At 56.5% G+C, this 12,367-nt stretch overlaps 1 protein-coding gene across 1 annotated transcript in view; it reads right to left on the reverse strand.

Annotated features, from left to right (window-relative positions):
• Positions 1-4,928: 4,928 nt before the first annotated feature.
• Positions 4,929-12,367, reverse strand: part of SAP30BP (SAP30 binding protein) — a 30,972-nt gene continuing 23,533 nt past the window's right edge. The window contains exons 5-11 of the mRNA XM_090290549.1: positions 10,968-11,056; positions 9,041-9,132; positions 8,221-8,281; positions 7,715-7,766; positions 6,774-6,832; positions 5,638-5,722; positions 4,929-5,385 (exon numbers count right to left, since the gene is read on the reverse strand). Of these exons, the coding sequence (XP_090146675.1) occupies positions 5,204-5,385; positions 5,638-5,722; positions 6,774-6,832; positions 7,715-7,766; positions 8,221-8,281; positions 9,041-9,132; positions 10,968-11,056 (620 nt within the window). The 3' untranslated portion in view covers positions 4,929-5,203. The remainder of the gene's footprint in view (positions 5,386-5,637; positions 5,723-6,773; positions 6,833-7,714; positions 7,767-8,220; positions 8,282-9,040; positions 9,133-10,967; positions 11,057-12,367) is intronic.

The raw sequence follows: 12,367 nt of genomic DNA on the forward strand, positions 1-12,367 counted from the left end.
TTCACAAATCTGACCCCCACCCCACGCCCAGTCCTTCCCCTACAATCTCTCAAGTGCTGCTGATAAACGTGTGTTCCAGCGGGGGCCTCTCTAGTTGCTGCAGGACCCCAACTTGACCTATTTCTCTAGCCCCGCCTGCCAACCATGCCACTGAACACCCCATCCCTGGCAGCCCCCCTGCCCAAACACTGCAGCTTCAAGCCACCACATTGGTTTGAAATGATGTTTTGAGGTTTTTCTTCTGCATTGGACTGTGAACCCTGAGGATGGACGCTCTCTAGCACCTTTTTATCCCCAGCGCCTAGTGCAGTACCTGGCACATAGCAGGTGCTCAATAAAGGTGCGGTTGAACCAAATGGGATTGCCAAGTGGCCTCTCTGGCCTCAGGGCTCTCTCCTCTGTCACCGACTTGTGCACCTCCGACTCTCAGAGTGATCGTGGGAGCAGCTGGGACTGGACAGGGAGGAGCCACTGTGTGAGCCACCACTGCCACTCGGCCACCTTGTCCGGTCACCTTTGAGAGCGGCTCTGCATGGGTCAGGTGCTTCGAGAGGCTGGCTCCTGGGTTTGGGAGCACTGTGAAAGAAGCCCCGGTTTGGTTAAGGTATGCAGGTCTGGAAGTGACGGACCCTGGGGAGCCGAAGGAAACCAACCACAAGGCTCCCAGGGCTTCTGAGTCTGGAATCTCATTCCCTGGAGTCTGCATGTGGAGAGTGTGTGTGTGGGGTGGGGGGGTGGGGTGGCCAGTGAGCCACCTGAGATCATGTGCAAAACTCTCGGTGTATGTGATGTAGGAAGGTGGACTGCTGGGAAGGGGGTCCTTGGTTTACACTATATTCCCAGATAGGTTACTGGCCCCCAAAGGGTCAAGAATTATTGTACTCCATATTCATTTTATTAAAAAGTAAAATCTCACGGTCTCATTCTGCAGCCTTAGGGCGAGAGTGAGGCCAGCCTGTAGGGGGGCTTCCCTCTCTACGTTTTGTCAGAGGTGGGGCCCTCAAATGGGATGGAGCAGCCCATGAGCTTTGGACTGCGGCTTCCAATGCCCCAGCACACACCCCGTGGCTCTGGGCAGCCAGACTGGCGCGGTCCTCAGCCCAAGCACTTACACATCTTACAAGGATTTAATGAGCTCCTCCGCCAGGGGCTGGGGAAAGCCAGGGAAGGAAAAACACCACCTGCTTGCTTCAGGGAGCTCCAGAGTGGGCGGCATGTTCTCCAGGGTGTGCCAGATAATCCACTAGTTTTATTTTATTTTTAGAAGTCCTCACCTGAGGATATATTTATGGATTCCAGAGGGGGGTGGCGGGAAGAGAGAGAGAAACGATGTGAGAGAACACTGATCGGTTGCCTCCCCTATGCACCCCAACCAGGGATCAAACCTGCAACCCAGGCATGTACCCTGACTGGGAATCGAACCCACAACCTTTTGGTGTGCGGAATGACACTCCAACCTACTGAAGCACAACAGCCAAGGCGATATCCGCTATTTCTGTGCTTGGCAATGTGCGTTGCTTACTGGTAGAGTGGTACATGTTTAATGACAGGGGTATGTGATCAGAACAGTTTGGTGGCCAGTCCAGAGACCCAGTATCATTCACCCACGTCACTGAGGGCGAGGCTGCTCAGGTGTGCAGTCTCCAGGCCCGCTCTCTTCCCAGGGCCAGTCAGGTGGTTGCCAACAGACCCCCTTTGAAATTGTTTCCCCCCCAACTTCTCGAGTATTTTCAAACATGTAAAATAACTGAAAGAAGAGTGTAAAGATCACCTGTATTTTTACCACCTGGACCCGGCCAAGAGTTAACGTGTCATATTTATTTATGCATCTGTCACGTATTCATGTACCTTTTTACGTGCACGAAAGCTGAAGATAGGACATTCTCTCTCTCAACCCTCCAGGCTGCATCTGGGCCCCCCCACAACGGGGCTACCTGTATCACACCGAAGAAAACAAACAAGAATGTGCTAGCATCTGATTCAATCCAGTTTTCTTAGCTGCCCCCAAACTGTTTCCTTTAGACTTTGAGTGCAGTCCACGTCCCCATGGCATGTTCTCTTCCTTACTCTAAACTGCAACCCCCCCGACCTTTCTAAGGCCGGCTGACCTGCATGCAGAGCGCCCCACCATCTGTGTCTGATGCTTTGTCACGCTGTCCCGGGACTCGTGTTAGCCCCTGCAGACTGGGAGTTGGGTCTGGAAGTCTGACTAGGTCCAGGGGAAACGTTCTGGGCAAGGGCAGTCAGAGGCTGTGCTGTGGGTTTCCACGGGAGGCAGGGCAGCTCCTCATCAGCGTCAGTGATGACGAGGGACATGACCGCCGTCCGTCTCTTGGTGGGAAACACATTTTTCACTTTGTGAGGAAGAAGTAATCTAGAGCGAGGACGGTGCTTTGCCTCAGTGGCTGGTCCCCGACACCCTTTCACTGCAGGGTTTGAGCATCTACTGTTGGTCCTTGCCTGGAGCGATTCTGACATTGAAGAATTGTGATTTTGTTTCCCTACAATTGAATAGAAGGTTGCCTTCCAATTAACAAACAAAAGAAAAAGGTCCTCTTCATTAACAGGGGATGAACTATGTGCCTACAAAAATACAGGGGAGCCCTGGCTGGTGTGGCTCAGTGGATTATATGCCAGCCAGAGAACGAAAAGGTCGCTGGTACGATTCCCAGTCAGGGCACATGCCTGGGTTGTGGGCCAGGTCCCCAGTTGGAGGCGCGTGAGGCCAACTGATCAGTGCATCTCTTACACACTGATGTTTCTCTCCCTTCTCCTCTCTCTAAATATAAATAAATAAAACCTTTAAAAAAGAAAAAACAGGGACTTTGGGCGGCTGTGAGGCTGGGGAGGTGAGATCCTGGTCGGGCCGAGCATGTTGGATCTCGTCCTCCCAGCCCTTGGACCCTCAATAAAATGGTTTGACCCCCTCCCTCCAAATACAGGGGAAATGCTTCTTTTTTTGTTATAAACTTTTTAAAAAGTTACTATTATTGCAAAAGCAGCCGAAGACTTTAAAAAACATAAAAATTGTCTTCTTAATAATTTTAAAGTGTACTGTTCAATAGGGTGAAGTATATTCACATTTTTGGGCAACAGATCTCCAGAACTTTCTCCCCTTGCACGCTGAGATTTTACACTCATCCAACAGCTCCCGGTCCCCTCCCCTGACCCTGGCTACCTGATGTTCCAATCGTCCTCTTAGGAACTGTACCTCTTTGGTGAAGGTACCTCAGGGAAGTGGCGTCATGCAGCGTCTGTCCCTCTGTGACAGGCTCACTTCACATGGTGTGACATCCTCCTGGCGTGTCTAGGCTGTGGCCCGCGTCAGGACTCCCTCCCGCACGCCACATTCTGTTTATGCGTCATCTGTCCAGGGACCCCGGGCTCCTCTCACCTGTTGGACACTGTGACCATGAACAACGTCCCTTGGGACCCCGCCTTCCTTTTGGCTCTACACCCAGCGGTGGAACTGAGGGATCACATGGTGGCGCCATTTTAAATTTTTTGAGGCCTACCAGTGTTTCCCATAGCAGCTGCACCTGTGTACTGCTGTCCCCACTGTCCCCAGCCACCTCCATGTGCCCCTGTTGGAGGCCGCAGGGACCCTGGGACAGAGGGGGCAGCGGCTCCTCTCTCCAGGGTTGCAAAGTCCCATCAGAGGAAGACAGAGAGGGTCCCTGAGCGTGACTTGAGTTTTATTTGGGGGACGGCAGGGGCAGGTTCACCGTAACAACATCAGGTGCATTTTGGGAACACCTTGCTAAGCCTCACGCGCCCCCGGGAAGCAGCTCGGCTCTTCACAGCCCGGCTTCCTCCCCTGACACGCAGCCCTTCCGCTGGAGCAGAGCGGTGCCAAAGAGCAGGCGGGCAAGCATGTCCCCTCTGGGCCGCGGCGGCTGGGAAATCTGTTTTGGCCCTGAGAGGGGCCCAGTGGCCACTGGTGCTGCCCGGGGCTGCTGTGGGGCAGAGATAAGAGGCAGAGGAAGGGCGAGGCGGCAGGGCCCTCCTAGGAGCCCAGCTCTCACGTAAACAATGAACTGCCCCCTCCCAGGGCAGGAGGTGACTCACCACCCCCCCCCTCTGCTGGGCCTGCGGGCCATGCTGGCTGGCACCAAGGGGCCAGGCAGCCTTAGTCAGGCGTCGATGCCTCTCCCTTCCCTGTGTGGGTCGGGGATCAACCTCAGCCCTTCTGGTGACTGACCTACAAAGCCTGGGTGCGTCCAAGTGGTCGGGGAGGCTCAATCACGCCACGGCCGCAGCTCCTGTCTGAGAACTGGCTGGGTTTGGGATCAGGACCGCTGACAGAAGGGACAGGGGGTCTCACCCACTCATTGGACGCCCACTGCCCACGTCAAGTGGCACACACTGGGCATGGCCACCCCTCACCAACCCTGAGTAATGATCCCAACTGAGAAGACAGGACACCTGAGCTCCTGTACTTGCCGGGAAGGACTGTAGAGGCCAATGCATCCGAGATGCCGAGACATTCTGTACAGGCTTCAGCCATTCCTTGTAAGGAATCCCAGTCATGCCCTAAGGGCCCCACTGACTAAGGCCTGAAACAATTTGCACATGTCTGCTGCTAGCATTAAGTAATTGCCTCTCTGAGGCTTTTCTCTTGCAGAAAATCCGGCCTTTTTGCAGAGCTGTCCATCCTGCAGAGAATCTGGCTAAGCAGCTGATAACCCCATAAACCTTGTCCCTGTTGCTGCCAGATGTCACATACACACCTCCTTGCAGCTGCCCCACCCCTATTTCCTGCCAGGGTGGTTTTCGCCGAAGGAAAAGACCCTGTATAAGCCCTGCCCTAAACCCCATTCGGGGTCGGCGCCATTTCGGAGACTTGGTCTCTGCCCGGCCGCTGGTAATAAACCCTTTGCTTTCCTTATCCACTGTCTCCGAGGGGTTTATTCTCGCTGAATCTGCTGTAACAGTAAGAACACAGCACTTTTAATAGGGCACCCCGTGGTGTGAGGACTGTCCACAGCGCCCCTCCTCTGCGGCACTGTCCTTCTTGTGGCTGGAATGCCACACAGAGGCTCCTCTTGGTGCAGCACCTGGGCAGTGGGCCCCGGTACTGAAGTGTGTGACGCAGGACCTTCCTGCGCACCGGTTGCTGGGCTGCAGTCTTTCCAAGTCCTGGAGTGGCCCCTCCCCAGTGGGAAGGAGGATGTCCAAGCCCCCCCCAGGCTGGTCCCTCAGGTCACTGCTTGGCCTTCTTCACGATGGTGCCCACAGCAGAGATGACAGTGGTCTTGGAGCCACTGGCACTCGTGGTGACGGTGACGACAGCTGGCAGAGTCGCCGTGGTGGTGAGGATGGTGGGCTGGGCTATGGTTGTCACCGGGATGGCTGAGTCCCACTTGCTTTTCCTCTTTTGGGCATCTGGGAATATGGCAAGAGAGATGTCAGCACCAGGACATGCCAGCAGTAACTGCCCTCCAGAAGGCCCGAGGCCAGAGCCTGGGGAAGAGAAACTGAAGGCCAGGGGCAGCTGGTGGACCAGGGAGCCCACCCGCCTCTCAGGCTGGCTTGCACACCTGGGCTCAGAAGGCAGCACAGCTAGGTGGAGCTGAGGACCAGGTCTCCATGGGGGCTGCCCCCGCTCCCCACCCCGGGCACCAGACAAGCCTCTACCTGCAACCGCTGTGCTGGCCGTGGTGGTGGTGCTGGCGGTGGCGTTGGTGGTGGTGCCCTTCTTGGTACCTGTTACAAACTCAATCTGGGGGGAAGAGGGGAGAGTAAGGCCCAGGCAAAGCAGCTGGCCCCACCTTGCCAGCCACCTGCCCATGGGGGAAAGGAGTTTGGCGTCACACAAAGGAAGTGCTGAGCATCAGCTCTGCTGTGACTGTCTGTGGCGCCTGAAGGGATTTTTACTGCCCTGAAGAAAGCTTCCCCCAAACAGACATTGGCCCCCTCCCACCATCACCAGGCTTCTGCACGTGCCTGGGGAACCCTGCACGCCAGCACAGGAAGGACAGCTCCAGTCCTCAGATTAAGCCTGGGGTGGGAAGGGGAAGGGAAAGGAGAGACAGGAAACTCAGTCAGGGTTGAGAAGGAGCAACCTGATGGTCCCCAGCAGCAGTGTCCACAGGGCCACCTGCACACCAGATAGCAGCCCCTCTGCCTGGGGGTCAGGCAGTGTCCTGGAGGCCACAGCTGCTGCTGCAGGAGGGCCAGGTCAAGTCAAGGCTGGGAGGGACACCGGCCCCGAGCTTTCTCTCTCGGAGATTTCGGTCCTAAAGTGTCCAGAGGACACGTGGTCTCATAGCTAAATTTCTGTCCCCCAAAGGACCCACACTGCTTAGGAAGCGGTGTTTGGGGTCCTAAAGTGAGTGGTCACCCGGCTGTCAGACAAGGGACCTTGAGGGAGGTACTGAGGAAGCCACCAAGGTCAGCTCTGGAGACCTAGGCAGGCAGAGACCAGAGCGCTCAGAGGAAATGCGTGCCTCCATGCAGGCCAGGGAGGACAGCCATGACCCCAGAGAGAAAACCAGCAGGGCCTGCAGCTGTAAGGGGCGGGGAGGGAGGGAGTAATGCAGCCAAGTAGGAGACCCCAGGAAACCAAGCGGATGCCACAGAGAGGGATTTGAAGCTGAGACCGGCTGGAGGTCCAGCACAGGGCACACCGAAGGCTGCTGGGGACACCCTCAGCCGGGCCGGGTGGGGGCAGGGCTGGCGGGCGGTCTGTAACCCCTCTGGGCTCAGCCGGCAGGACCCACGTGCTCCCAACGCCTGCCCTTTTCAAGTGCTGAACACTGTCCACCACTTACTTTGGTTCGCTCCTTTTTGGCCTTTTCCAGTTTGTCCATTTCAATCTTCTGGGCTTTGGCTACAAAGACAAGAGAAGCTGCTTCAGAAGGAGCCCTGAACAGCTCCCACCGTTCAGGCCAGTGGACCCTAGTCTAGCGCTTGCCATGTCCCCTGCATCTTTCAATGCACTAAGGTGGCCTCCAGACCAGTAGGGCCTCAAACTTCAAGTCCCAGGGTCTGGCGGCTGTGTACCTCCTGTATGGGGGTCAGGGTGAGGGGTGAGGGGTGGGAGTCAGTGGCCCCTGAGCCCCAGACGACTGCTGCCATGTGGGAACTCGGAAGGCCCAGTGACGACAAGAAGTCGGAATTATAGATTTTTGGGTAGAATGTTGTTGGCAACTAGTTCAAATTAAGGCAAGACCGGACCTGTGTGGGCCAAACAAAACACATCCTCGGCCAGATCTGGTCCGTATGCTGCTGGCTTGAGACCTATCACCTGAGGGCTTGGACCCTTTGAAATTCCTCCCTGTTTTCCCCAGTGGGTCCCTTGAGAAAACACTGCAGCACTCCTGCTGACCTCAGGACATACATCCCCCTGCCTGGGACAATGTTTACATCTGCTGGCCTGGCCTCTACGCAACCCCAAACCTCTGCTCGAACAAGGCGTCCTCAGTGTCCACCCCTGGGCCTGGTTAGGGGGCCCTGCTTGTACCCCGCCTCGTCGTAACACAAATTGCTGGGATTCCTCCCTCACTCCTCTGTCTTCTTTGCTGTGTGAGAAGCCTCCTAAGTCGGGGACGGGGCCTATCCCGTTCAGGGCTGTATACCAGCTCCTTGGCATGGTCTAACAAAGAGGGGACCCTGAAACACATGCTGCTGACGACTGACGGACGGCATGGACAGATGGATGGGTAGACAGGGGCGGGTGGGTGCACAAACGGACACATGGATGGCTCTCTACCTAGTGCCTCATAATAGGAGTCCTCAGACCAGCCATGGGGGTCAAACATGTCCTGAAAAAGGAAAAGGGTGAAGCTGCAGTCATTTAGGACCACCACATGACAAATAAACACCCAAGGGCCCGCTCCCCGAGTCCTCCCATGAGCCTTCTGGGCCCGGAGTCTCCTGCCTCCACGGGTCAGGGGCTCAGCTGCTACCCCTGCGCTCCGGCCAGTCGCCCTTAGGAGGTGAGAGCCGTGATGTGCTTGTGCCCAGGCTGTTCTGCGGGTGCAAGCGAGTCCACACTCAGGCCCTGACGTCAGAGGTCTGGGGTTAGGGGTGCGGCCGCATGCTCGTTCCTGAACTATTTCATGCCAACAGGGGCTCAGACAACAGAGGGGGGACTGTGCTCATCGGCCAGCAGTGCCGCCACACGGGCCTTTCTGTGGCTGCAGGCTGAACCCAGTGCAGGGAGCACAGGGCCCTGGGTGCGCCCCCCAGCCCTTGGCCTCTGCGTGCGGGACGTACCTTTGGGTAGTTGGTGCCGAGCTCATCAATTGCACAGAACTGGATCAGCTTCTCATAAATGCTAAAGGAAGAAAACCACCAGGCCCTGAGCAGGCCCGAGGCCTCTGGCCCTGCGTGGCACCCGGTTTTATGTGATCACATCCATCCAGCTTCTGGGCTCAGAGGAAATCTTTAAACTCAGCGGAATTGTTCTAAGCAAGCTTCCTGATAGGAGGGGCATGTCCACTGGCCTGACATTTAAGTCATTTCTGCCCTCCTCTCATGCAGAGACGGACTATTCACCAGGGTAAGTAAGGTGCTGCAGTGGGTGCCGCCTTTTTGGATCTTACACGTGACCCTCAGTTTGTGGCTGGGTTGGCCACCGCACTCAGGCCCACACATGGGCCAGGGCAGGTCCCTGCTGCCATCACACCAGACTCTCCCAGGTGTGCCTCTCTTGCTCAGGCACAGTTCTGTTCCTAAAGCCCATCGCCCACATGAAAGACAAACCCACAATCATGGTCTAGTCCAACCCCCTCATTGCACAGATCAGGAAACTGAGGCCTTGTGAGATCATATGCTTTAGGAGCAGAGCAGGGAGGGAAACCCAGCAGGGCCACCGACTCTAGCACAGACTTCCTGGCTTCCACTCCACTTACAGGTCTATGCTCAGCCCGGATCTGAATTGGTAAGTTCTGGCTGGGAGAGCAGTCTGGGTGGTGCCCCTTTGGGCTCAGGTGGGATCCTGGTTGGGTCTCGCCTTGACACATCCATGGGAGCATATGGGTCCCCAGTCCAACATCAATGACTCCCCTGTCCCTGCAGGCCATGGGAAACTCACCTAGGGTTCCGGAACTCTTTCTTCCTTTGGATAATGTAGTTCATGTCCATTCCTTCCTTTATCTTCCGCTCATAGAGCTTCTGGATCTTGTCCTGTGAAGAGAACAGGACAGTTATGACCCCCACAATCCCAGTCCGTGGTCTGTGTGTGCCGTGTGGACACATGGACACAGGAGATCCAGAGCCATGCGAAGCCCTGCCCCAGCCATCAGCCTTGGGCCAGCGCAGAGCACAGTATGGGCAGCCACAATTGGCCTGCTCACAGGCTGCTCTCTCCTGACTCCCTCTGAGCGGTGGGTAGTGAGGAGTAAAACGCTCAAGGCAGAGGAGCCCCGGAGAAAACCAGAAGACCGGGATGGGTCCCCACCTGGCTCATCAGCTCCTGAATCATCCGAAGAGCTTTAGGCACTAGCGGTGGTGGGCAGGGGCTGAAGGCTGGTTCTACATTTTAATGCAGGTCAAGTCTTCAGGGGGAGCCCTGGAGGGCTGTGCCCTTTGGGAGGAAGGCAGCAGTGTTTTGGCTTTGGTCTCACAAACCTCCTGGAATGTCCTCTGTGGGGAGGCTCATGGAGGGCCATTTCCCACTACTTTAGTAAGAGGCACCGTCCAGGGGTCAAGAGCTCAGCTGTCACTTGAGAGAGGAAGTGGGTGGGGGTGGAAGTCCCGGAGATGCCCTTGGGGAACATCAGGAGAGCTGTCGACCACCTTTGTTAGAAATCCCGGTTTCTGCAGAGACTGGCTGGAGGAAGCACCGAGTCAGAGAGATGGGTCTGTAATGCATTTGCCAGGGAGGAGAGAGGCCAGGAGTGGCCGACCGCAACATGTGGCCAAGGTGCCAGAGCAAGCCCTGACCCAGAGGGTGGTATATGCAGGCAGACCCATCTCTTACAGATGACTCTTCTGTGGTCTCGGGCCATCAGACGGGCCCCCCATCTCAGGTGAATGAACTGGTATGCCAGGTCATGTTTTATACTGTTAGGGTTTAAAAAGGAGACACGTTCTGCACTTGGAGGCTGCCAGTGGGCTGCCTCTGCCTAGTGGAGGGCTGGACTGCCCTCACAGGCTGTGACTCGTGGCCTGGTGTGGGTTACACTAAGCTGTGGGGTGGCAGGCAGAGCCTGATGACTCAGCCAAGGGCGGAGACTTCCGGAAAAGGAAGAGAATCTTCACTGCGCCTGAAGCCCCAGTCCACTGCATTCCACAGCCCCAGGTCCCTCAGGCACCTGTGGTCAGGGTGGTGCCGTGGGCCTGGGTGTGGCCAGAGGCTCCAGGAGAATCTTCGGGATCAAAGGTAGAGCAGGGAGACTGGCTGCCTCTATTGGGCAGCCGCGGGTGTCTGCCCTCTTCTTTACCACAAGGTCCCACTCACAGGGGACCTGCAGAGGGACAAGCAACAATCTCAGCAGCTAAAAGGATACAAATGCCAGCTGTCCCCTGAAGGCTGGCTCCCAAGGAAGTGGCCACACTAAATGCTCCACCTCCTCGGGATTTCAAGACCCGAGGTCAGGTGTGTATGAAGCTGTATCACACAGTCTAGTGAGCTTGTATTTTGGAAATATAAGAATAGAAATTTTATGCATTAAAAAACGTTTGTGTTTTGCATTTCTAAAATTTATTTTACATTCTGAGGGTCCCTCAGTTTTCTTAGCCAAGTTCCTTCTGAGATGTCCCACTGGCTCAGCTGGGTCCCCAGGAAAGGTATATGTCATCTTTCCACCTAGGCCTAGGGCCACACAGGGGACAGGAGGGGTCCTGGCTAGAGTAGCACTGGGGGATGTGGTGGAGGGGGCAGGGGTCCAGAGCACGACCGCAGGCTCCTTCCCGCCTGCACTGCTTCTTTCACAGAAGCCTCTGAAAGTCAGAGCGAAGCAGACACCTGACCCAGGCCCCGCCGTCTGCACGGCCTCCGCAGTCAGGTCCGTGCTTACCTGTAAGTGATTCGAACACCTGCCAGGGGGCTCAGGAGGGATCTTGATTTCATCAGGTGACATGTTCCGGACTCTTTCCGAAAATGAGGCTGTTGAGAGAATAGAGAAAACTTCTGTAGGGAGGTGGGGTTAGGATGGAGGTACGTATGGACAGTAAAAAAAAGCACACGACGTGATTTCAGGGAGGGATTAACGCCACGTAAAGTGTTCCGAGTAGCCCCTCACCTGAGTAGAGGTCACATGACCAGAAGGAGACAGCATGTGCCACTGGGGAAAGTTCAGGCAGAGGGTCCAAGAGCAAAGAGTGCGTGGGAGGGGCCGGCGACTGGGAGGTGGGGGGGGGAACAGCCACGATCTGCAGCATCGGCCAGTGTCCACGCTGTCAATCCCCCCACGACCAATGTCAGGTGACTACGTGAGGTCGCGGAACCCAGGGCCGGGAAGCGGTGCACATGGGCCGATGGTGGAAGCCGGCTCTCCTGACCCCAGCCCTCTACTGGGTGTGTCCCTGACATACCCTCCTGGGGTTCTGTTAACTTAGAGCTGCTTGGGGCCACCCTTCTCATCCCAAGATGGAGGAGAAACGGGGTGCAGGGCTCCCGAGGCTTGGGGGTTCAAAGCATCCAAAGCTGCCTTGTGCATAAATGACATTAAAAAAATTTACCTGTTGGGATTAGTTTAGGGTCTTAAAAAATAAAAACGAAACAAATCAACCTCTTTTGGCTCGCCTCGTTCTTGGGAACAAAAGGCCCGATTCTGATGTGGAGAACCACAGCTCCCAAGGGACACTCCCTTGGAGACCTGCCACTGCCCCCCCACGGCGTCCCCCCCCCCCCCCGCCCACCCCTGCCCTGTGCTCTGGCCGCCCTGGCGACCGCACAGCTGTGCTCTGGATCCCTCAGACAATGCACTGGTTGTGGAAGGGCCTGCCTGTGCTCTTTAAAACATTCCCTCATGAAAAGCACCCCACAATGAGCAAAGAGCGGGCGGAACGGGGTGGGGCAGGAGGAAGGGCAGGAATGAACAAACCAGCACCAACAACACGCAGCAAGTGCTTACTGGGTCCTCCCTGTGCGCCAGGCCCGAGTGGCTGCGGGGACTGCCTGGGGGTGGCTGGGCCCAGCCTTCCCCTTCTCCTTTCCCACGGCTGGGTAATGTTTTCTTAGCAGAGAAGGTGCTTTCGTGCCCGGTATGACTGTAAAGAACTCAGTGCTGAGCAGGCTGAGGCTCCCTGGCTTCGCCCGTCTCCGCTGCGGCAGAACAAGCCCGCACACACTGCCAGCACCGAGGCCGGGCCCAGCCCAGACGACGTGCTGCGCCACGGCCCGTGCCGACTCTCAGTACGCCAGGGAGCCTGCACCAGGTGTGCCTGAGAACAGAGCGCTAGCGCTGCCCTTCCG

The sequence above is a fragment of the Furipterus horrens genome, unplaced genomic scaffold, assembly GCF_987537825.1.
Source record: "Furipterus horrens unplaced genomic scaffold, mFurHor1.1.pri manual_scaffold_11, whole genome shotgun sequence".
Lineage (NCBI taxonomy): Eukaryota > Metazoa > Chordata > Mammalia > Chiroptera > Furipteridae > Furipterus > Furipterus horrens.